Raw genomic sequence first — 27011 nt, 5'->3', positions numbered from 1 at the left:
TGGAATTTTTTCCCTTTTGAAACAATAATAGAATAGCTTCTATATGACGATTTTCGAAAAATATCTTAAATATCATGTAGAGGTGACATAAAATGAGCGGATATAGGTATAGGTGTATCTAAGGGTTCACCATGTTTACACGTTTCAATCCATGTTTTCAAGTGTATTTTCATAATAAATATCTGTCCGCCTTGAATTTGTTTCCTTTATTTTTACTTAGCCAAGTATTAAAATTTTCTCTTATTCAGCATGAGCACAGAGTAAGTAGAGTCGGAATGTAAGTTGGAGAGCTGGCGCCACTTTTAAGCAATTTCCAGGTCCCAAGTTCCGAGACTCCTGTGCGGCGCCGGGTCACTTTTTCGATGCATGATCGATTGTTTGCCATACACGGGGACCCGGCCATGGAATTACTACATATTCCACACAGCCATTTTGGATCGAATGCGAATCGAAAAAGTATAACCCGTACACCGGGCTCGGAATTCGTCGAGGAGAACATGGCGCCAGATCTCCCATCTACATGACGACTCAGTGTACTCTATGATCATGAGCTAACTAAGTACGCAAATGTAAACATGATAATTCTTAAGTACAAAATGTAACCAATAAGAATCTTTCCGATGGATTTTTGGTAATAATATATTTTTGTAGTGTAAGTGTGCATCTAAAAATGTTGGAAATGAGGGCACTTTTTGGAGCTCACAAATATGGAACGCAATTTCGGCAATGGAGGGCACCGTAGTTTCGCCTCATATCGAAATCATACCTACAATCCGCCATATACTCAGAGCATCCTGTATTTTGCAATTTACGTTCACACGTGGAGTGACTGTGAACAAAACACATTACGAAAATGTTCACAGCTAGAGAGCTCATACAATTAAACATTTCGGCATCCACAAAGCAGCAACCTTTTTTTTATTTTTAAAGTTATTTGAGGTTTTTAACCCATTTGAGGACTCTGCAAGCTTGAATGAGTATTAAGTTAGGCTAAAATATGGCCCAGCTCCTTCCACCGGGATACGAACCCAGTACCTATTGAAAGGGTAACTTTTTTCCTATACCTCTTCTGCTTTCCCTCTTTTCCTCTTACTTCTGTACCTTCTTTCTTCCGTTTTGCAATGCGTCCTCATCTGACATTTGTTAAGAGTCGTGAAACCGGGGGGTGGGGGGGGGAGGGATGGGAGTCGGGTTAGACTAACGTTAAATCTATGCAAACAAATTGTATTAACTTATCAAAAAAAGCCCTTGTGCAGCAAGACCGAGAGTAAAATAAAATTGAGCAGATAACCATACCACACGAAAAGTTTTCGTGTTGAAATATCGTAGAAATTTTCGTTGTCGACTGAGTTCTTCAAATAGGTTCAACTCTGATAGACTGTCATTTATTAAAAGGAAGAAAAAGTGAAAAGATAGTTGGAGGAAAAAGTCGAAAAGGATACTCATTTTTACTCGAATTTGTTCATTTTTTTCCTAATTAAAGATTAATACGTCCTCGGAAGGGAGATTCGGACAGTAAAGATCTGCAATTTTAAGATCCTAAATATGTGAATGAAAAAGCTCAACCCCAAAGACTTGATGGGCGAATCAATATTTCAACACATTCATGAAACTTTGAATTACGATTCTTTTTCGTGACATCAACTATCAGTTCCAGACTGAACATAATACCGCTTAAAATCCAACCAAGGATAAGGCAAACGAATGCTGGCTGCAAATGTTGAATTGTAAATGCCTCGGGTGGAGAGAAATCCTCATCGTCGTCATTTACGTAGAGACGGTCAGACAAAATCTCCTGATTAAAACTGGTCTCGGACATAGCTGGTCGTAGTAACCCGATCTCCGAATACGAGTTTATCTTCCTAATGAGGTAGTCAGAAAGGTAAGAGTTCTTTTGGACCTGGATTGACATCGGGTAAGTGAGCAAGCATTCTTTAACTAGGTGAAATTCGCCGATCCCGATCAGATCCGACAGTTCTTCCACCATAATGTTACCATGATACTTGGAGCGCATATCTGAAATCGCCAACTCAAAAGCATCCGATTCTACCATCGACCTCAAGTTGGATGCAATCTCGGATTTCATCCTCTTCAAACGACTTAAAACTGCACTTGAATCCTCTGGAGTAGAACTGTAGTTCATTAAAATGGCATCAATACTCATCTCCACACCGTGGTAAAAGTCGCTTTCAGCATAAACCTGTTTTTCGACTAATTTATGCTTGAACGCCTGATAATGAGGGTAATCCTGCAGGAGCGCGGAAGTCGTCTCCAAATCCGGTGTCTGTACCATCAAGTCCGAGTTTTTCAAATCGTCCAAGGTGTCTATGTCTGGATAACGGGCGTGTTTGGACAGCAAGGTTGTCATCTCACTTTGGAACAGGGTGCCAATAATCAGGACCAAGAAAGACGTAATTAAAAATAGGATTTTTCCGGCGATGATCCGTCCCAGAAGTTGCTTCGAAGGACTCCCAACTATTAGAAATGAGTACAGATAAAAGAGCACCGATGTATTTTCAAATTCTCGCTGCATTTGTGTGGAGTATAGCCGGTTGAAAAGCTTCCACTGGGAGCGCTGAAAAACGTAGAATGCTCTGTAGAGCGACAAAATTGCGGTAAGAGTAACGGCCCAGATTTGAGGTGAAAAGCATTTGAATGGTATGAGGGGCTGAGGCATAAAATCGCCGCGTGAAGTGACGAAGCAATAGGAGCAAGACTGTATGGGAAACGAGAAGTCGAACATAGAGAGGTCTTGCTTTTGATGGAGGTTTCCATCGAAAACAAGAAGATCCATATTCAATCTTTGAGCTTGCTCGAAGTAATCGGTTTGGGGAACCCCTTTCAAAAACAAGTAAACATTAATATGACACTGCAGTTTATTGCTGACGTCTGTTACAATATGGTGGAAAACGCTGGTTGATCCAGGTGACGAATCTTCCTGATTGCCGAAGACGTTTTTTTGCAAACAAACCCGACTGTGAAAACTTTCCGCTGGAAAGTTGGAACAGGAGCGACATGATTTTTAGCGGTCAGGCCGATTCTTTGAAGGATATTCATAAACGGGTCATGCGCGTAGCAAACGTGTCCAATGCAAATGATGATTTGACGACCCCTGAAAAAGCGCCAGAAAAATCTGAAAAGGAAGTTTAATTGGTGGTCAAGCTCGTGTGCATTCGAGCTCGTTACGTTTTTACCACTTTTCGTAATCGGCACCATGAATGTGATGTAGTTATTCGAGTTCCAGACGCTGTTTGCATAAAGGCTTTTGGTGTAATTGTGAACTGGGTCCGCTAGTACTGATTCGCCGTCTAGTTCGGATTTGGTGAGCTGCAATGCAAAATCGCAAGTCTTATTGCCTCGAGTCATGCCAAAATGATGAAGTGCAGTTGGAATGCAAAAGTGCCTCAATTTTGGCGATTCGTCTGCAGGAACTTCTGCAGATGTCAACTTTGAAGCGGTATCTAGAATGAATTTATGATTTCGTCCAAATTGTTGAGGAATAAAATTATATTTTTGGTCCAGCTCCCGACTATTGATTGTTGCAATAAAGTGTGGTGGGTGATGAGGACCGTGTCAATCATATTCTCGTGCAATTTTTGGATAAGCTTGTGGATTGGAAACTCGGAGTTCAAACTGATCACATAAAAAAGTGCCCTCCCGGAGAGTTTTGCAGTCCTCTTGCATATTGTGAGAGCAGGTGAGATAAGCTGTTCTATGTCGCTATTATCAGACAGTCGGAGCGCCTTTGACTTTGTGCTGAGCTCAAGGATCAGGAGGCAGGAAAGTAGGTGCAGTTTGAAACTTAGACTCATTATCAGAGACGGATTTATAATTTTAACTAGTCGTGATTAGCTCGCTTTGCGAGCTGACACGTCTAGCCGGGGAGTGCCCCTGGACCCCAGTTCTACGCTTCGCGACGAACTTGCGACTCGCTCCGCGAGCCGCCACCGCCCCGCACAGTTTTTAACATTGATGAGGAGACAACATCTATGTCTTAATCTTCTTTTTCACCAAGTTTTACAGAAATTGATGTTCTAGGAGTCGGGACCGCGTTTTCGTGCAGGGCCGCCATCTTGGATTTGGAAATGTTGATCAAAAATCTGACCAAAAATGCGAGTTTTCCGTCAAAATACACCTCCTAATGCCGAATTTCACAAAAATCGATGGATCGGAAGCCAAGATAACAACTTAGACCACGATCGCCATTTTTGATTTTTGAAAATCGGACCTAAAATTCTAATTTCCCGTCGAAATACATCTCCTAATACCGAGTTTCACAAAAATCGATCGATATCAGGTAGCGATGTAGCATTTTAGACCACGATCGCCATTTTTGATTATTGAATTTTGAAAATCGGACCTAAAATTCTAATTTCCCGTCGAAATACACCTCCTAATCTAAAGTTTCACAAAAATCGATCGATATCAGGAAGCGATGTAGCATTTTAGGCCACGGCCGCCATCTTGGATTTTGAAATTTTGAAAATCTGACCAAAAATTCGAGTTTCCCGTCGAAAAGTACCCCCGGATGCCGAGTTTCACGAAAATCGATCGAACAGGAGCCGACTTAGCATTTAAGGCCACGGCCGCCATCTTGGATTTTGAAAATCCGACCAAAAATTCGAGATCCCCGTTGAAAAATACCCCCGCTTACCAATTTCCTCAAAAATCCGTTGAAAAATACCGCCTAAAACCTTATATTTCGTCTATAAGGCAGTGACGTCACGCAACAGGATTGAACCTGTTCGGCGCGATGCGCGTAAACAACCGCGTATCTCCAATGTAATACTATATGGAGAAACAACTTTTCGCTCTTACGGGCGTCCTAAGCAGCGGATTTGAGTGGGAATAATTTTAATCAACTCCTCATTAAAATAGCTAAGCGTGTGCCAATTTTAAAGGAAATCGCTTCGGCCAATTTTTCTCTAGGGGGGGCAGAGTGAGTGGGAACAGCAGCTTTATATAGAGTAACTAGTCGTGATTAGCTCGCTTTGCGAGCTGACACGTCTAGCCGGGGAGTGCCCCTGGACCCCAGTTCTACGCTTCGCGACGAACTTGCGACTCGCTCCGCGAGCCGCCACCGCCCCGCACAGTTTTTAACATTGATGAGGAGACAACATCTATGTCTTAATCTTCTTTTTCACCAAGTTTTACAGAAATTGATGTTCTAGGAGTCCGGACCGCGTTTTCGTGCGGGGCCGCCATCTTGGATTAGGAAATGTTGAAAATCTGACCAAAAATGCGAGTTTTCCGTCAAAATACACCTCCTAATACCGAATTTCACAAAAATCGATGGATCGGAAGCCAAGATAACAACTTAGACCACGATCGCCATTTTTGATTTTTGAATTTTGAAAATCGGACCTAAAATTCTAATTTCCCGTCGAAATACACCTCCTAATCGGTAGTTGCACAAAAATCTATCGATATCAGGAAGCGATGTAACATTTTAGACCACGATCGCCATTTTTGATTATTGAATTTTGAAAATCGGACCTAAAATTCTAGTTTCCCGTCGAAATATACCCCCGGATACCGAGTTTCACGAAAATCGATCGAACAGGAGCCGACTTAGCATTTTAGGCCACGACCGCCATCTTGGATTTTGAGATTTTGAAAATCCGACCAAAAATTCGAGATCCCCGTCGAAAAGTACCCCCGGATACCGAGTTTCACGAAAATCGATCGAACAGGAGCCGACTTAGCATTTTAGGCCACGGCCGCCGTCTTGGATTTTGAAATTTTGAAAATCTGACCAAAAATTCGAGTTTCTCGTCGAAAATAACCCTCGGATACCGAGTTTCACGAAAATCGATCGAACAGGAGCCGACTTAGCATTTAAGGCCACGGCCGCCATCTTGGATTTTGAGATTTTGAAAATCCGACCAAAAATTCGAGATCCCCGTTGAAAAATACCCCCGCTTACCAATTTCCTCAAAAATCCGTTGAAAAATACCGCCTAAAACCTTATATTTCGTCTATAAGGCAGTGACGTCACGCAACAGGATTGAACCTGTTCGGCGCGATGCGCGTAAACAACCGCGTATCTCCAATGTAATACTATATGGAGAAACAACTTTTCGCTCTTGCGGGCGTCCTAAGCAGCGGATTTGAGTGGGAATAATTTTAATCAACTCCTCATTACAATAGCTAAGCGTGTGCCAATTTTAAAGGAAATCGCTTCGGCCAATTTTTATCTAGGGGGGGCAGAGTGAGTGGGAACAGCAGCTTTATATAGAGTAATAATAATAATAATAATGTAGAAGAACTTCTTTCGTCAAAATTTCCACGATCTAACCAAACTGTGTCATGAAAAATACATTTTTTAAATAAAGAGCTTCGAATATTGATGCACTCTCGATCTTTTTTCGAGTAAGATATGGTTAAAAAACTCAAAGCATCCGAAAGGTTGGTTTCATGAAAGCGTAAATAACATAAATACTACTTCGTAGAGAGACCAGACGCTATACTGACGTGCTAAGGAAGAATACCGTTGCCGTATGAGCATTCGAATATTTCCAAATTGCATAGAAAATATTTCTTTCTGAAGACTGTTCTGCATATTTTTCTTTAAAATTTCTAGGAACTTTCGATCAAATCACGAAAAAATGCTTCAAAAAATTATATGAAAAAAGTTAAGAAATATTCCCGAAATTTCTAGATTTCTCGAATGAGATTTGGCAACGTCTGAAAGCTCATACAGAGCACGATCGTGTAGTCCAAAGAGAAGGCAGGAAGTTCCAGCATCCACGAAACCACAGTCGAGCAGGGTCAAAAAAGTTGAGTGAGGCCTTGAAACAATGAAAGTAAGAAGAAAAGAAAGAGTAATAATGATAAGATTCAGCAGGAAGAAACTGCTTCAGAGGTCATACCTATCTAATAAGGGGCCGTGTGTCATTTGAGGAGAGATGAGGTGTGAGAAACAGTTTAATTTTTCGAAGTTATTTCATACATTATTATATCAAGAATGTATCACCCTCACTATACAGTATACTATACACTCTTGAGATGGAAAAATGTTGACTGTCAAAAAGGCTACAATAATTCTAAAATGATGGAGAAGTACACAATTGTTCTAATTGTGTAATTTGTGTAATTCTAATAATCACAATTCTAATTTTTTATTTTGATTTATATTTATTTAAAATGAATAATCTTAAGTTGTCCGTGGTCGTCTCACTTAAACTATCAGTGTATATGAGGAGCCACCAAATAGATGTAATTACTTAATGAAATCTGTATACTCACGCGAATTTTTGATGTGAACAGTTGAAAAATGTAGGAAACGAGCAGATACTGATCTGTTACTATGGAGTCACAAATCACTGAGGAAAAATGTAGTCAGTTTCCCTCATAACATATGTGTGACAGTTATATTTACACTATGTTGGAGTTTTTTAACAAACGTGCGTAAAGAATATTTACAGCTAATTTTTATTATCGCGTGTTTACAACAGGATGTGTGTTTAAAACACTGCCAGCTGCAAATTCGCGTGATAAAATTTTTTTTACGTTCGATGTGGGAAGAAATGACGAGGCTTGAAAAATATTTACATAACCTACTTGTAGAGTGTTTTGAAGCTCCTAAGTATATCATGTTTTTTTCCGTCTCTAATTCTTTAGAATTGCTCTGAGCTTGTTTGGATAAGGAAATTCAAAAGATACCAAAATGTGGATCATGGAGGATCAGGTTTGCATGGTATTATTTTTGAAAAAGTTCTGCATGAAAACGGTTCCTGGGGATGAAGTTAGCGATTTTTAGGGTTAGATGCTTATTAGTTAATCCTTAGATGTCCGAGCCTGGTCGTTTTCACCTGACAATTGCCTCTGGAGGAGTTGTGGTACCGTTGCGAAAGGGCTTTCGATATAGTTCTACAAATACATCCTAAAAATAGAAAGTAAGGGGTAAAATCGAAAAAGAGAAAGAAATGGAGTATCACCACAGCCGCAGATAGAGGAGACGTATTCGGCCTTGTTCTTTACCATTTCTCCCAAACCTGAGCGACACTTCATCGACAAAATTTGCGAGTTTACACTTCACGCCATCGAGCCTTCAGTTTTACAAATGCAACGCGGACATCAGTCAAGCACGAATAGTTGTATCTCTGCAGAGATGCAGAGATTTGCAATGATGACTATACGCGTGCGCAGTCATCATTGCGCGTCTTTTCCCTTGCTGTATTTCCGTATAGTGTTGGTTCCGTTTGTCACATTTGCAGCGATGCTCCTAGAGCTACGTGAGCATATAGCGTCCAGCCCACATACAAACTAGAGGCTTCAAAGAGACTCATCGATGCCTTTCCTGGCCCTCTCATTGGCCAGCGGTTTAAGTCGGGGCAATCGATGAGTCTCTTTGAAGCCTCTAGTTTGTATGTGGGCTGGACGCTTAATAGTCAAAGATAGGAGCAACGCAATCAGGCCTCGTTTTTAAACTTTTCTCCCGGATCTGAGCAACAATTCATCGGCAACATATGGCTGAGCATTGCGAGTTCACGCCTGCCATCGCGCCTTCAATTTTGCAGACGCAACACGGACATCCATCAAGTTCAAATAGTTGTATCTCTACGCCGTCAACAAATCGCATCCTCTCCCTGGTTCTTTCCTCATACTCTGTCAATTGCCGTTTGTCTTATTTCTAATATGGTGTTTTAAAGGCTCGTGCGCAACGCAGCCAAAGATAGCAGAGCCGTAATCAGTCCTCATTTTAACTTTTCTCTTGAAAGAAAGCGTCGCGACGCCTCATTGGCAGAATATGGCTGAGTATTGCGAGTTCACGCCTACCATCGCGCCTTCAATTTTGTAGACGCAACACGGACATCCATCAAGTTCAAATAGTTGTATCTCTACGTCACGTCCTTTCCCTGGTTCTTCTCTCATATTCTGTTAATTGCCGTTTGCCTTAATTCTAATATTGTGTTTTAAAGGCTACGTGCGCAACGCAGCCGCAGATCGCAGAGCCGTAATTAGGCCTCATTTTAACTTTTCTCTTGAATAAAAGCGACGCGACACTTCGTCGGCAGCACATGGTGGAGCATTGCGAGTTAACTCCTGCCATCGCGCCTTCAATTTTGCAGACGCAACCTGGACATTCATCAAGTACGAATAGTTGTACCGCTGTTCTGTCAACTACGCGCGTTGAGGTGTCTTTTATTTTTGATATTTTAGAAAAGTTAAAATTAAGTTTGCTCAAATGAAGTTTAATGCGTCCAAATCAATGATCATTGAAAAATAATGTGATGAGGTTTCTCAAGCACCTTTAAGGGTGCATATTTAAAAATTGGTATTTTGGGGAGAATCGTATCGTGTTAGGAAATTTAGTTCTAAAGACTACCCCTAATAACCACAAACCGGGTAAAATTAACCTCAATGCCTTTTTTAGGGGAGTTTCACGTGGCGGATATGAAGGATGGGTGCGAAAATGCATTAAGTAGTATTACCGTAAAATATTGTTTGAAATTATGAAAGCTCACGCTAGGAAAATTGAGCGTAAGGTCCTACTGTAACGCCAAAATCAAGAAAATGAAAGGTATTTATCGAACAGAGTGGAAACTGCGACTCCGATACATTTCTTTCTTGAAGATAGTTAGGAACATAGAGTCTCCGAATGAATCGTTAAGTTGAGGAATTTTAAAGGATTGGTCTTGAAATTTTGAAAAAAGAGTGTGTATAGGGGGAGGCGAGATACACTTTTGTAAACCATTTTCGGCTAGAGAGTTGGTAATTCTGCCAAAGTGCGTCACAATTTAGTACTAAATTGAAAAATAATAGAGGAAACTTGTGCTCGAATGAACTATTCCCCTCTGTAATGAGAATTTCAGTGTGTCAGATGTCAGTTTTATACTGAATTATAACGTACTTGGTGAAATCATCAATGCTCTTTCTATACGACTCTTGCCTGCGTCGATTCGCATGTTGGTGGATATAACGAACAACACCGCACCTTTCTGTAAACTTACATTTTTGCAAAACGAAGAGGAAACTTCGCCATTTTTTTAATTTTAAGGTTAAATTTGAAATTTTTTTATACATTACTGCGACATTGAAGAGCTCCCTTGCAGAGCTAGAAAGATAAAATTAAAATCATCAGCTTGCGTATTTTATACTGTAAAATGCGGCACAGTTGCCAACTCGTTTTTGCTAAAATTGTCAGCTAAGCAGTATTGTTTGTTAGCCCTCGGTTTAGTTTGTACTAAATTCATTGAAGTTGGGTTATTCCCCCTCGAAAGAAAAAATAGTGGCGGAAATTTTAAGACACCGTAATGGAAGTACGTGGTTTCACACTTTGGCCAACGATATGAGGGGTGTGCATGCCTATACCCTACAACGTTCTTTTTCTAATCGTTTTGTATCTCAAAATTTGTATTTCCTCAAATACATAATTTGGTTTTTCCTCGGTTCTCTCCTTAGCAAACCTCTCTTTAGCCTAGTAAGGTGGGTCTAAGTGTCAAGCAGATTAAAATTTAAGCAAAATAATTTTTTGGGGCACCGCAGATAAGACATAAACCTTCAAAAGAATACTATACAACAGGGAATACTATGAAAACGTGAAAAGGCAGCATTGATTGCAAACATTCAAAACGTAATTGTAATTATGATGTCACTTAATAATAATAAAAAAATAATGCAAAATACGCCGTAGATTTTTATTAGTAACTGACCTTTGAACTGTCATTAATTTGATTGTCATCATGTGATAACTAACATAAGGCGCCAGAAGATGAAATCTAGGACCCCACACTGAGGGTAATAGTACGGTTGTGAATACAGGTGTTCCATACACTGCCGTGCTGAGGAAGAGCGGCGTATGAGCCTTCAGACGTTGCCAAATTCCTTTTGACAAATCACGAATCTCGAGAAAATTTGTGAATATTTTTTACCAATTTTCAGAAAATTTTTTTAGTACTTTGATCTAAAATGCCTGAAAATTTGAAGGCAAAGTAGTCCTGACTTGTTTCCTAAATAAAATGTTTTTAGAGAAAATTTGAGAAAATTCGAATGCTTTTAGCCTTGACGTAGCTGTATAGGCCGCAACATTCGGTTCATGTTTTGGTATTTCAGTTCCAACAGGCAATGAAAAGTGAAAATGTTAGGAATTTTCTCATTTTCAGCCTCTCTAACTCAAATCCTACAATTTTTGTTCGTGGTTGTATCCTATTGTTTTAGATCGAACTATACATCGAACCCCTATCGAAATCGAATACGATCCACTATACTTCGGTCATGATGATAATCTGAGTGCTAAACCGACTGACTGTTGAACGTACGCACCTACGCTCTGGAGAAAGGTTTACCTATGCCATGGGAGATCCTCCAAAAATAGATTCAGGCACCGGTTACAAATTTCAACTATAAGTTGCGTGTCAAAGTTGAAAAATCCAGAAAATGCGTCGGAAAATACAGTCGCGATATTAACATTGTTTACCCCAGGTTGCAATATCAGCAAACTTTTACACTACAACACCTTACTGTCGTTTAACTTATGATGAGAGAAGTTTGAATGCCATTCCATGTATGAGACGAAGTAAAGTTGCAAGTATTACGGAGAACCACGGAAATATAATTAATTTTCATAAGTAGCTTGATGATATGATTTTCTTTTGCAAACCTTCATTGAATAAATGGATGTGGAATATTGGGTAAAACTGTATCAGACTTTTTTCCGTAAGAAAAAGCGATATTGAACGCATTTTTTTGAAAATTTTACTACTATGTTTTAACGTTGTTCACGGATCAGCGTAGCTCATAAGAGACTTTAGTGTAAAAAAAATCCGCAACTAAGGATAAAGAACATCGCGAGTGATATTAGTGCTCGGGTACGTTAGAAAAAAAGAACTTTCGAGGAAAAAAAGTGGGAAATTTACCCCACACCAATGACGTGTTCAAAATGCAAACATGCAAGAGCGAAGTTTCAACGTTTCAATCGTGGATTTTGTCTTTGCTCTAAAATTTGCAAGTGAGCCCCCTGAAAGCAAGTCATTGATTCAATGTTGTTGCTCCTTTTTGTAATGATCATCACTACTTTCTGTTTTCAAGACACTACACTGCTTAGCACTCATAAAAGTAAGTGCTTTTCTCATTAATTTAATTATCTTTAGCTTTGGAATATCTGCGTCTGCAAGCTTTAAGTCTACGATCGATCTCACTGTAACTTGTAACCTGCGGTGGAAATAAAACCCCACAAAAAAAGAAAGAAAGTAAGGAAGTAAAAAAGGTTCAGGGAGAAAACAAGCTGGTAGCATTCGATTCTTTCAGGATTAATTGAAATAATTGTCTTGTCTGTAGGAAAAATTGTAATTTATTTAAAAAGTCCAAAAATAAGTTTTAGTTATGGAGAATTGCTATCTGACACATTTTGTACTTTGATCGATCCCGCCTATCTCTGCAAGATGTTTAACCTCGATTCACCGTTTATACTTTCAAAAAAGTTTTCATTTATTGAAACTGCAAGTGGATTTCATGGTGCCTCAAAAATATCGGAAGGCAACCCGAGAGGTTTTTACCATTTCCATGAGGGCGAGAACGGTGGTGCGGTGCAATAAGCGAGGTGCAACTGACTTTTGAAAGTAACACAAAAAGAACCGAAGTTATGATCAAGTTAAAAATTTAATCCTCAGCTCATTCCCTTATCGAAATTTTGTAACGTCATTAGTACGGTGGGCACGATCGAAAACGAAGATTTTTTTGTCGGAAATTGCCAATTTCGGAGGTCATTATAAATGGTAAAATCGTCGTTTGTGCCCGTAGTGCCACTTTCACGTCATTAGTACGGTGGGCACGATCGAAAACGACGATTTTTTTGTTGGAAATGGCCAATTTCGGAGGCCATTCTAAATGATAAAATAGTCGTTTTTGCCCGTAGTGCCACTTTCAAATTTGTGTCTGATCCAAGATGGCGGCCATTCGATAAAACCCCCAAGCGGCCTCTTTATTGAAGGACGGTAATGTTCATATTTTTTGTCATGGGAACGGAGTTCCCCATGATATTAGAATCGTTCCGTTGCTTTCGCTATGGGATTCCCTATACCTCTGCGACCTTGAGCGTTTCGCCCAGTCTCCGATTTTTGGTTGATTTTCCGATGTATCAAAAACCGTTGTATTTTTTAGCCAATCATGTCTCTACGTCAAGTTGTGTTGATTGCTAAAATTCGCTTTCAGCGAGTTTTTTTCCACCTTGAGATGTCGTGTCTGGCTGGTAAATCTGCGCAGAACAACGAAGTTCCGTTTTTAGGCAAATTCTTTTTTTTGGGAGGTTTTCATTGGCTATTTTTCGCCATCAGTTTTCTGTTCGTTGGTGCAAAAGATCGCCTACCTCGTTGCTCTTGAGAAGCCGCCATTATCCCACCTCAAATTTTAAACATAGATATAAAGAAATAATAACCATCCTACAAGGCGGAAAATTGTTCTGGAGGACCCGTTACGGATATATGAGCCAAAATCAGAACTCGATTGATGGATTTAATCCATGAATACAGAAATATTGCCTCAGCTTACTGCCGCGATCGCAAATGCATGGTGAGATGAACCTTGTGACACATGACAGCATAGGCAAACAATGTCTCACAGAGAAATGCTCTTAATCCGCTGTCACTTATCACGCCAGTGGCCGAACCGTTGAAATCTGAAGGACGTCTTTTGTGAAGCCCCGCTCAGCGTCCGAGATCACTTAACTGTTCTCTTTTTCTCCGGCTGTACCCGAGCGGCGAGATAGCTCAGTCAGCTACGCCACTGTTCTGACTACGGGAGAGTGTCACTTTTTGTGCGAGCGGGGGTTCGAATCTCGTAGGGGACAGCTAATTTTTACTGGTTGTATTGAATGTTTTAGACCAATCATCTAACAATAATTAATACTTGGCAACTTCCCTTGTAGCAACGGATCGTGAAAATTTTGTAAAAAAAAATTGAAAACATTGTGAAATGAAGATGCGCAACATATACAGAACTCGTAAAGAACTCGTAAAAAAAAGTCCCCAGTTGACGAATTGGGAATCATTTCACGAGTTTTTTACGTAAAAAGCTTATGAAAAATAAGTGAGAAACTCATGTTAGATAATAGTGCTCACTGGAAAAAAAACCTTCTTAGACCAATGCAATGGTGCATTGACTTAAGAGTCCTGGTTGCTTAAAAGCGGCGACAAGAAACATGCTTCTTGGATCTAGCATCCGAAAGTTGTTGAACCAAGAAACCTGGTTTCTTAATTTAAAATTCCATCGTTTCTTGGATCAAGATTTCTGTTTTCTTAGATCAGGATTTCCAAAAATTGATCAGGAGCGCATCTCTACTTGTGAAGAGTACAAGTTTTCTGTTCACACATCATCAACTATTTAGTGGTTTATTCAGTATATACAAGTATTACACAAGTTCATTAGAGAGACAAGAGACATACATATATTAAACACTTTGACTTACCAATCGAGAGATGTTGCGGCGTAAAATCTCGAGCGGACCCGTGGAGATTCGAACCCACGGCGCGCGGCGACTGGTTTCACAGCCGAGCGCTCTACCAACTGAGCTTTAGCTGCTGATTAAGAGCGAGGTCGAAATATCCCTACAAACCCTTCTATAGTTATGCAGCTTGTTCTTCGTCCTTACTACTTCATTCAGAGCACTTAAACCTTTTCGGAACTAAAAATTTCTAAGTTTCATCCGTAAAGTTATTTTTCAGCCCTCGTATTTTGTTCTTTAAAATACCTAGAAAGTATGAATTATACATATAAAGCTACTGTACCGAGATTTCAACAGGTTCAATCCTGTCGCGTGACGTCACAGCATTATAGATGAAATTTCAGGTTTTAGGGGGTATTTATCGACGGATTTACTTGAAACATTCTGACCGGGGGTACTTTTCGACGAAAAACTCGAATTTTTGGTCAGATTTTCAAAATTTCAAAATCCAAGATGGCGGCCGTGGCCTAAAATGCAAAGTCGGCTCCTGTTCGCTCGATTTTCGTGAAACTCGGTTTCCGGGGGTACTTTTCGACGGGAAACTCGAATTTTTGGTCAGATTTTCAAAATTTCAAAATCCAAGATGGCGGCCGTGGCCTAAAATGCTAAGTCAGCTCCTGTTCGCTCGATTTTCGTGAAACTCGGTATCCGGGGGTACTTTTCGACGGGAAACTCGAATTTTTGGTCAGATTTTCAAAATTTCAAAATCCAAGATGGCGGCCGTGGCCTAAAATGCTAAGTCAGCTCCTGTTCGCTCGATTTTCGTGAAACTCGGTATCCGGGGGTACTTTTCGACGGGAAACTCGAATTTTTGGTCAGATTTTCAAAATTTCAAAATCCAAGATGGCGGCCGTGGCCTAAAATGCTAAGTCAGCTCCTGTTCGCTCGATTTTCGTGAAACTCGGTATCCGTGGGTACTTTACGACGGGAAACTCGTATTTTTGGTCAGATTTTCAGAAAAAGTAAATTTTATGAGTTATTCACAAGTATTTTACAAGTTTTTTACGAGTCAAAATTTTGAAAACTGACTTGTAAATAAAAAGTAAATTTTATGAGTTATTTACAGGTATTTTACGAGTTTTTTACGAGTCAAAATTTTGAAAACTGACTTGTAAATAAAAAGTAAATTTTATGAGTTATTTACAAGTTTTTTACGAGTCAAAATTTTGAAAGCTGACTTGTAAATAAAAAGTAAATTTTATGAGTTATTTACAAGTTTTTTACAAGTTTCTTACATAAAAACGAAAACTTGTAAAAAACTTCTTTCTTTTACAACTTTTTTACGAGTTTTTTATGTGTTAATGAAATTCACAAGTTCTTTACATTTTTTTTACGAGTTTTTCACGAACCGTTGCTACAAGGGTTAGGAAGCACATAGGTCCCTTATGATGCGTATTCGGGCATATGTGTAGAGTAAAAATATCATACGTAGGGTGTCCCAAAAGTACCGGGACTGGTTCTGTAACTTCTAAAGTAAGATAGATACAGACATGATTTTGGTCTCAATTTAATGATCAACTCAATACCTATCGATTAAAACCAAGATCAGCTCAATCGAATAAAAATTGACCGAGTTATGACAATTTGAAATTAGTGAGGAAAGTTTACCCCTACGGGTTTTAGGAAGATTTTTCGCTTACCAGGATTCAAAAAGTTAATAATCCTATCCACTTTCCTCCGAATCTTCCATAACTTCCTTTTGCTTTTCAAAGTACCGTCCATCAAACCGGATGCACTTTTTCATGCGCTCTTGCCACTTATCCAACATTGTTTTCCTGAATTCTTCCTCTGGGATGGAGTTGAAGAAGTTTTGAATTGCATTCTGGATTTCGGTCTTCGATACGAATCTTCGTCCGCGAAGCTCCTTTTTAAGCGTAGGAAACATCCAAAAATCACATGGAGCCAAGTCAGGGCTATAAGGGGGATGAGGGATTGTTTCAACTCCATTTTTACTCATAAATTCACGTGTTAAGCTCGATGTGTGAGGCCGCGCATTGTCTTGATGGAGTATCCACGAAGCTTTCAAGTCCGACCGTTTCTGGGAAATGTGCATTCTCAACTCCTTTAGTACTTTGCAATAATACGCACTGTCAACTGTTGTGTTTGATGGTACAAAATGTTAATAAATGACACCTCGAAAATAAAAAAACATACAATAAGCATCACTTTATCGGCCGACTTTTCGATTTACGGCGATGAAGAATCTTCCTTAAAAACCGTTAGGCGTAAACTTTCCTCGCTGATTTCAAATTGCCATAACTCGGTCAATTTTTATCCGATTGAGCTGATCTTGGTTTTAATCGATAGGTATTGAGTTGATCTTTAAAATGAGATCAAGATCATGTCTGTATCTATCTTACTTTTGAAGTTACAGAACAAGTCCCGGTGCTTTTGGGACACCTTATGTATACTTTACGCAAACTTTAAGCGAACCTGAAACTTAAATGCGTTAACTTCCGAAAACCATATATAATCCAACGAAAATAAATAATTGGTACATAACAGCTTTCTTGTATGCAAAGAAAATAATTAAAAATGTTAAAAAAGAGATGTCAACACAAAATTACATAGCCCCTTCAATTCAGAAGATACAACAAACGAACTGTACCTTAACGATTTCATATCCCAGAAGCTAACGTTCCCATGACGAATATTGCTATCGCTAGCGATTGCAAAATCCAACTTGTCTATTTTTACATGCTATTTAGAAATTATAGTCTTGATTTTTTAATTCTCTTTAGACCTTGAAGATAAGCAGAATTCGATCGGTGAATCATTGCCAAGGCCGATAACGCGAGTTCCAGCAGTTACAGCATTATGGGAACGTAAGTTTTGTTTTTCAAGTACTATTAAAATTGTAAGCTAGTACGCTGCCGTGTTGATAGTTTCAGAAAAACCTGCGATAATTTGTGACTAATATTAAGAAAACATTCCGTGTGCCACAAAAGAACAATGAACGCAAGAGCAATTTATTTTTTTTTTTTTTTTTTATTTATTTTTTTTTTTTACTACTTCAAGTAGCCCACAAGGGCTAATTCTGCGCTTCAGTCCCGTCCCCCTCCGTCCTTAACAACCAGTCCCAGGCAACCATTGTTTGAGACCATCAAACTCGGGTCAACTGCCCGGGAATCGAACCCAGGACCTCCCGATCTTAGAGCTAGCGCTACAACCACTACACCATAGGAGACCGACAAAATTCTGCAAATTAATAATTCTGCATGAGCGCACATGCGTGAATATGATATGGGGACAATGTTTATATGAAAAACATGTTTAAGGTGATTCGATGGCCGCCATATTTTGTGTCAGAACGACATGCGATAAATCGCATCAATTGGTTCCATTTTTTCAGCTACTCGTCATTTTTCCCCAATTTTGAGATCGCAATTCTGTTGCCAGGAGACTAAAACACTCACTTACTAATTTTAACAAAGAAATTCAACGTAACAAAGGCGTGGTTTTTTCAGAGAAAACATCGCATTCGATACTGATATCGAAACTGCACTCGAATGCGATATTTTCTCTCTGAAAAAACCACGCCTTTATTACGTTGAATTTCTTTGTTAAAATTGGTAAGTGAGTGCTTTAGACTCCTGACAACAGAATTGCGATCTCAAAATAGGAGAAAAATGACGAGTAGCTGAAAATATAGAGCCAATGGATGCGATATATCGCATGCCGTTCTGACACAAAATATGGCGTCCATCGAATCACCTTAAGAAAAAATTCCGTATGCCACAAAAGAACAATGAACGCGAGAGCAATTCTTTTTCTTTTCTTTTTTTTTTTTACTACTTCAAGTAGCCCACAAGGGCTAATCCTGCGCTGCAGTCTCGTCCCCCTCCGCCCCTAACAACCAATCCCAGGCAACCATTGTTTGATACCATCAAACTCGGGTTCCCTGGCCGGGAATCGAACCCGGGACCTCCCTATCTTAGAGCTAGCGCTACAACCACTACACCATAGGAGACCGACAAAATTCTGCAAATTAATAATTCTGCATGAGCGCACATGCGTGAATATGATATGGGGACAATGTTTATATGAAAAACATGTTTAAGGTGATTCGATGGCCGCCATATTTTGTGTCAGAACGACATGCGATAAATCGCATCAATTGGTTCCATTTTTTCAGCTACTCGTCATTTTCCCCCAATTTTGAGATCGCAATTCTGTTGCCAGGAGACTAAAACACTCACTTACTAATTTTAACAAAGAAATTCAACGTAACAAAGGCGTGGTTTTTTCAGAGAAAACATCGCATTCGATACTGATATCGAAACTGCACTCGAATGCGATATTTTCTCTCTGAAAAAACCACGCCTTTATTACGTTGAATTTCTTTGTTAAAATTGGTAAGTGAGTGCTTTAGACTCCTGACAACAGAATTGCGATCTCAAAATAGGAGAAAAATGACGAGTAGCTGAAAATATAGAGCCAATGGATGCGATATATCGCATGCCGTTCTGACACAAAATATGGCGTCCATCGAATCACCTTAAGAAAAAATTCCGTATGCCACAAAAGAACAATGAACGCGAGAGCAATTCTTTTTCTTTTCTTTTTTTTTTTTACTACTTCAAGTAGCCCACAAGGGCTAATCCTGCGCTGCAGTCTCGTCCCCCTCCGCCCCTAACAACCAATCCCAGGCAACCATTGTTTGATACCATCAAACTCGGGTTCCCTGGCCGGGAATCGAACCCGGGACCTCCCTATCTTAGAGCTAGCGCTACAACCACTACACCATAGGATGCCGACAAAATTCTGCAAATTAATAATTCAGCATGAGCGCACGTGCGTGAATTTGATATGGGGACAATGTTTATATGAAAAACATGTTTAAGTAAAAAAAAAGGTGAACCCGCGAAAAAATTGTTAATTAATTGTCATTCGTCACTTTTGTTGAAGTGGATTTCGTAGATAATTTCACGTATCTCTAAAAATGAAAGTAACAATGATATTACTGAAACCACGGATTTATGCTTCACTCTCTCACTATAATGGTCAGTTTTGGAAATAGTGTGTTGTGTTGTAACACGCTTGACCAAAAATATACAGAGATCAAATGATTTTGATAAATTCCTTTTTAATCTCTTGGTTTTTCATCATGGTGATATAATTTTAAGGCCAATATCCAATTTTCCCATGCTTAGATAAATTAATACTATTGTTAGTTTTTTCTCTCAGGTTTTAGATTTTGGCGGGAAGGAAAGCCGAAAATTAATTTCAAGGGTAAATTTAACCTATGCTTGTCACGTCCTTGGAGGAAATACTTCGAATTTGTTTCCAAAGGTAAGTAATATGAAACTAAAATAAACTTTTCACCCGCTGCATATTCGAAGCACCATTTAAAGTGATACCATACCTTAAATAATTCTGTATTTGAGAATGAAGTCAAGAGTAAGACTTGAAAAAAAAAATCAATGGTTCGGCATCCATACTCGATTGATGATAATTTTTCAATCAAAAGTTATATTCTTTTATGCCTTATGAATTTAACAATATACTTTGATCGATATATCTACTTTCTATCTATCATTTTCTTGAAAATAATTCGAATGGATCTTATAATCCGCCACGTATTAAAGTTCTTTCAATACTTGAAATTATGCACCACGGAACTGTTTTAGCCGAATGAAAGTTCATCATACCTTCCAAAAATGGTTCGCGTTATTCGGAGGTACGGTGTGCTGACTGGAAAATCTTCTAAGTATCGCTAAGGTGCCTTTACCTGATGACTTTTTAACCGCCAACCGGAAAATTTCCTACCACTAAGGTGTTTTTACCGGAATTTTCCCTGATAAGAAAATCTTCTAAGTATCTGTCAGGTTCAATGTTTGAACAAAGAAAAAATAAAGGTTAAATGTTAAAGGTCAAAAGCCATCGGGTAAGGCACCTTAGCGATGGGAAATTTTCCGGTTACCGGTTAAAAATTGTTTCAAGCGTTAAAGCACTTTGGCAATACTTAGAAGATTTTCCAGTCAGCGCACCGTACTACCGTACCGCCGAATAACCTGGTTCGTTCAAAAATAACGAAAGAACTTATTTGTAAAGTTTCACTAAGGCTCGAAAAACCATTTTTGATGGTGATTATATTAAGTCGGTAATACTGTTTTTTGTCCATTTAAACGTATTTAAAACAATCGATTCTAAAATCCACATGAGGCAGACTTCCTCACCCAGAATCGATAGTTTTAATGTGCTTAGACGGAGATAAACCCGTTCGCGTTGCCAACTTCTCAGAAGCGCCGCTGAACTGTCTGAATTGAGGGCAGCCGCTCCATGGCAGTATCTTCAGTTGAATGGTCAGGAATACCTTATCTCTCAAAAATATCTTATGAATACCAAAACCTAATTGGGTGTCTTAAAAAGCGCGTAACAAACCGCTGTGTGGGTAAGACATTATAAGCTTCTGGATCAAAATATTATCATCCAAATTGTTTTCACTCCTCGAGGCATGCGCTGTGATCCCATGGGAGCTGTATTCCTCACATTGTAACAACTATTGGAACATGCTACCTGATGTGCAAATGAAATAATGCTCCTAAAATATGCCCATAGCAAGATGATTTAATGCTTTCACCATAAAGATGTTCAAAAAACTTCATCCAAGATTCTTGGAATCTAATTACATCTAAAAACAGCCCTTTGCAACAAAACGTTCCAGACATGATTCTTTTGTAAGTTCAAAACTAGAAATTTTCTTTTCTGTTCGTTCAGGTCTCTCAAATGGCTATCAGATACTGGAAAGTCTTGGAAGAAGTGCAAGAGAACGGCTGTCTAGAGGTATCATGACCATGTTTGCATTCCTTCAATATTATTTGTGAGGTTTTTACTATGATAATGTACAATACCAAAATATTTAAAATAGTTTAAAATGGTATTGTCGTATCTGGAAAATAATCGATATTAATCGCTGCTATACGCTGTACGTTTTGGAACCGATTTTATTTTAAAAAAATAGTCAACAAACACACTCAGTAAAAAAGACCAAACTAAATTGAAACTGTCCTTTCGATACATACACAAAGTACCATCAGAAGAAGATTTTTCAGTCAATGAAAAAAGTTTTAGGCGAGCATGAGCACCAATTTCTGTGAACCAATAACATTGTACCCACTTTGCCTCTGATCAACATTAGTAAAGGCTCCTCTTTTTTCCTCCTTTTTCTGTTCTTCAGTTTTCTTTTTATGAGGCCCTGGTAAAAATTGGCGATAGTAGCTGCGTTTCAAAATACCATAGGAGTTCTTAAAGCCGACCGAAGGAGGCGATAGAAAATCATATAGCTGGCTGTAGAAAGTGGAAAAAATCATACGGCCGGGCTACTCGAAGCGATAAAAAAATTAAACAGCCTGGCTATAGTTCCTGTCGCCGGGCTTTACACTTTATCGCGTGGCTGTTGCTTTTTCGCCATCGGCTGTAAAAGGCTATAATAAATTGTGTAGAAATTCGTGTGCTTTGTAAATCCTTAAGTTTGTACGGAATCACCATAATATTTACAAAACGCACATTATATTTTCCTTTACTACATATTTGTTTTCATCAATTAAAATGAGAATAATCCATACGGAGTGTACAAATATTTCAAAGTCATGAGTTGAACACAATGCATGTCTTTGGTTGAACAACGCTGACTCCACGAGATTAAATATTAGAGCCTAACACAAAGCGGAGCGGCGGCGCACTGGCGCCTACAAACCTAACGGGGATACTTCACGCATTGCGCAATGCGTGAAGTATCCCTGTTAGGTTTGTAGGCGCCAATGCGCGTTCCGCGCTGGCTGCCCGCCCGCCGCGCCGCGCCGCAGCGTACCACGGCGCTTGAAGCAACTATTTCACACCAGAGGTATTGCACAATATCGTACGAAATTGAAAGCGCTCCAACATATTAGGAATGGCAGTCATCCTTGTAAAGTACGGAGCTTTCCTCGCAAAATAAATCAAGATACAACGGCCCAAAAAGAGAGCGGTCCAAAAACTCACTAAGTCCTAGCATCCGTAATTAGTAACGGATAGCATACGCTTTATCGTCAGGCTGTTGCTTAGTCGCCATCGGCTATAAAAGGCTATAAGAAATTGTGTTGCCGGCTATAGAAGCTATTGGAAATCTTACAGTCGCCTGTAGGTCTATAGTATTGGAACACAGATTCTACTGCCAATTTTTACCAGGCGGGTTAGGTTTGTCCAGTGTGTCTGCCAGATTAATCAGTAACCCTGGGGCGGAAAAATGCCCAAAATTTCATTGAAAATGTAGGCTCTGGTGCTTTAAGACCTTCCAATAGCTTTCCTAATCAGACATTTTGTCTCCTTATCTAACGTTGGGTCTAAAATTGAATTTACACACAAATCAATGAGACCAACGTGAAGTTTTACCCCAACATCTTAAAAAGACTGTGACAGAGTTAGGTACCTTTAATCCAGGGGTACTGATTATACGTACGTATGAATTCCACACTGATAGGAAGGAGGCTTGTAAGATCTATCTACATTTTGCGAATGTTACTTAATTATTGTATCTTGATGGCTGCAGCTTATATACACATTGAAGATAAATACACTTTAAATAGCTTTATTCTTTGATAATGTGTAAAGTGCAGCTATCAAGATACAACTCAGTGTCATTCGCATCAAATCTGAATTCATCTGATGTCTGCAAAGTAGGACATGGACATGTAACACTTTTTCATGTTTTAGATGGACTTTCACGATCTCGAAAAAACAATATCACAACGAACAAACAATCGTCAACATCACCGTACGCTCTGTGTGTCCGCATATCCGCCCCATCACCAGTTCCATCAGTAGTTATCTCCCCTGTCACTAATCATTTTCCCAAGTCACTTCCGAAGTTCTTGCTTGGTGCTCCAGCTTGGCTCCAACGCAAGCTTCGGCAAAAGTTCCCGATGAAAGCTCAACCTGGGACCCCGTGCAAGTCTTTCAGCTCACACAGCGGGTCCTCATCCAAATCTTCGCGCAGTTCTCCAACGAGCATTTCACGCAGTTCCTCCGATGACTCTTCCAGCAAAGCTACTGAGGACATAAATCGGTGCCTCTACGAGCAGACTCAAAAGGAACTCATTGATATTTTCTGTAAGTGTCATTAAAAATTTTACTCCTATATTTTAAGCCTCAATGGAATCAGTGAGTTCGAAAACACACCAACTCGGAAAAAAAATTGTTCAGGAAACACCTAGAACTGCGGAGCGGGCAAAGAAGTTAGTTTAAGAAAAACCTTTTTCGGTGCCAAAGGACAAGTACTTAGAGACTTTGTAAATCACCAAGTTGAAATCGATACACCATGTTTGATGACAGAGAATTAAGCGTTTAAAAATTTCCGAGTTGCTGTGTTTTCATTCTCACCGACTTTAAGATACGGATTTTTCATAGTCTGCCCTGACAAATGTATATTTTTCGACCTAAATAACGCTTGAATATTTATATAACTTGTTGGTACAACGTATACTGAACCAAAAAAAGAAAACCGCAAAATCGGATGGTCACCCGTTTCCCTTGAAATGGCCAAAAATTGGTATTTCCAATGAAATACTTCGATTCTTCCCTTTTCCCGTCGCTGTTTTGAGCACTTCCGATTGCAATTTCGAAATTTCCTTTTGCGTGCAGATGCTTCTATTCATAAGTATTAATAAACGGTAAAAAAGTGAAAATCGAAACAAACCCGAGTTGGTTGCGTGTTTTCGAACTCACTAATTCAATTATTGGCGGATCTAGCTAATTGGCAACGTTGATCTACTCCATTTAAACCCATGGAAATGTATCGATCCTTAGGGGGGCCACGTGCTCCGACAAGAATCGATTATTTAACATAGGCTTAAATTGAGAGAATCCGGTGTTGCCAAATTGCTGGATCCGCTCCTGTCCTCAATTTCCAAATCTGCAGGATTCTTCCATACCTTGACATGATTTGTTTGAGGTTAAGGCCATCTCCCATCGTGCTTTACATATCCAAGTCGTATTTGAAACAGGTCAGTCGCGCCATTTTTTATTTTTTGTAAGTCATTTTCTGAAGGTACGTAGATAATAAGCATTTAGGAATTTTTTCCGTTTTGTTAAAAGATAACGAAGCAATCCTGTTTTTGAAAATGCAGAAAATGGGACCCGTTTGAAAAGATATATTATTGAGGGGGGCTTTACTCGACTTAGCTAGGCTGAGTATAAACGGAGTTTGCTGAATGACCAAACTCAGCTTTAGGCATCGTCAACTCGACTGTTGGCTTTCGATTTGTTGGATTTTGAATAAGATGTTCTTCCCTTAGAAATAATGTTTTGAACTTTTTGACTTTCTCACAAAAATTAACTTGCAAAAAGCTATATTTGAACCCTGCAAAAATTCCTTGCCACCGCCCCAGTTTGCTCTTAGCATAATAATTTTAGTCAAATTTGAACGTGCTGTCTAAAACACTTCCATTATTTCTATTCTGCCTCATCACAGCACGGACAACTCCTCCCAATAAGTTTGACTTCATGAAACTTATGATGGACGCCAACAAGGCAAAGTACCAAATAGAACATGACGAGAGGAACTCAAAAGAAGAATCCGCTCAGTTCTTGAAGAAGTTCTGCTTTGAAAAGAATCCCGAGGGTGATGAGGATTGTAAGTTTAGTTGAGTGACAGTACTTTTATGTACCCCTTTCACGCGTGAAAAATAAAAATTTATTTGAAATGACGGTCGTTGTCATAGCAGTCTAATTACATACACAGTAACAGGTATTTAATGCAATTTTTATTGATTTCTATGATTTACTTGGGTGCATGAAATCCACTCTGAGAAAAAGAACAATGTATTTTACCAAATTGACAGTGAAACTGAAAATTTGCGTGTCTCGGTTACAGTGTTTCAAAATCTCCTCTACTATTTCATTTTTTAAAAGCAAACATAACCAACATCAGGGCTTGAAGTTTTCACAGAATATTTTTCATGAAGAGAAGAAAAATCACTGACATTTAAAAAAAAAATGACGTTTAGTAGTTTTTCACGTAGAAAATAAAGTATGATAGGGAGTCTGCAACGCTGCCAATCGGAAAACGCATCTCTGCAGTTTCTCCATCGATATACTAGATTTACAATGGCAGAAATCTAGTATTAGCTACTAGATTTTCTGGTGATCATAACACGTTCAGGAATTTAATAGCCCGTAACAATCTATTAAGGATCATCATAAGGATGAAAAAACCCCTCACACGGACCCCAACTTCAAGGGCACAAAAGAGGGCAGATTTTGTTTTTTTCTGCGCAAGGCTCTTTCAAAACTTCCATTTTGGAGAATGTAGAATGGATAAAATCTAACAGGCAATAAATACATACCGTTCGTCCCGGCCTTAGAGGCCAGAAGTTCCGGGTGTTGGAGCCGTAGCTGCAACTGTTCCGGGTGCTACGCTCGGAACTTCTACAGTACCTATATTAAGAGAGTATGGCCACTTGAGTTACCACCTCTGATTGGCTCAGCCATCTTAGGCTGAATGGAGCCCTTAGGACCCAAAAATGGCGGACGCTATAAGTTAATGTAATGCAAAATGACTCAAAATGTAGTTGTCTTTGCTTATCGTAACGAGAAATTTACCAAAATGCACTATTGCGACCTCGTTACATATTTTTAAGGCTAATTGTGTGCAATTTTCGAGAAAAATTATCTTGGATGTAGTAAGGTTGGCAGCGAGTGCGGTTGGTGATATCCGTCAAAAGTTGGCAATGACCCCCATCCCATCCACAAAAACCAAAACAAAGCACCGCCATTTTTGGGTCCTGAGCCTCTCCATGGGACCCAGTGGCCATACTCTCTTAATATAGGTACTCTAGGAACTTCCAGCCTCTGAGCTCGGAACGCGAACGGTATGTCTATACAGCCCGCACGTACGGCTCCCACAGCCGGAGTTTTTTTTCCAGTGTATAAATATAATATCTCCCCCACTCTCTCAGCTAAAAGTTATTCATAAGATTGAAAATTGAAAGAATTCACAAATTTTTTCAGTTGATAGTCCCCGTTACCGACGACAATGCAACAAGTACTGCACGGCTGTGTTCGGCTACGCACTCCAGGCACCGGAAGGCTACTTTTCCCTCAACATCCTGGACGTCTTTGCGTGTGGAACGCTCATCCCTGTCACCGAAGGCGAGGTCATCGTCAATTCTCAAGACGCATCCGAGAACGTCGAGCCAGGCCACGTGGAAGTTACGTGCGATTGTAAAACGAATGACGATTTCTCGGCTCTGATGAAGGAGTACGAAATCGATCTCTCGGAGTTCGAACGGCTCAAGAAGGACGATTCGGTCGAGGCGGTTTGGTCCTTGAAGAAAAAGCTCGAGTATACAAATATCGAGCTTTTGACCGATATGGACACTAGGGACATGTTCAACGAGCTGCTGACAATGCAGAAATTTGATCTGGATCCCGAGACTATTGATGTTATGAAGCATTTGAGGGAAGCGGGGGGTCACAGTCAGCAAAGGGCACGCTGGAGGTACTGGCAGCGGCTGCAGAAATTGCCTCTTTTTGGGCGGCCGATTCGACGTTTGAATGAGGGTTTGGCGAAAAAAAGTAATGCGGTTTT

The 27011-nt window shown here is 39.6% G+C and overlaps 1 protein-coding gene across 1 annotated transcript; it reads left to right on the top strand.

Moving 5' to 3' along the window:
• The first annotated feature begins 11933 nt into the window (after nt 1-11933).
• On the top strand, nt 11934-25145 carry LOC140225054 (uncharacterized). Its single transcript, XM_072302520.1, has 6 exons — nt 11934-12060; nt 17185-17268; nt 19631-19735; nt 21164-21229; nt 23138-23533; nt 24894-25145. The coding sequence occupies exons 1-6, from the start codon at nt 11985-11987 to the stop codon at nt 25067-25069; spliced, it is 903 nt and encodes a 300-aa protein (XP_072158621.1). The 5' UTR covers nt 11934-11984; the 3' UTR covers nt 25070-25145.
• Nucleotides 25146-27011: the final 1866 nt, after the last annotated feature.

The sequence above is a fragment of the Bemisia tabaci genome, chromosome 7 (genome assembly GCF_918797505.1).
Source record: "Bemisia tabaci chromosome 7, PGI_BMITA_v3".
In the NCBI taxonomy this organism is placed as follows: domain Eukaryota; kingdom Metazoa; phylum Arthropoda; class Insecta; order Hemiptera; family Aleyrodidae; genus Bemisia; species Bemisia tabaci.
Note: the sequence above shows the minus strand (reverse complement) of the source record. Positions and strands in the feature narration are given on the sequence as shown.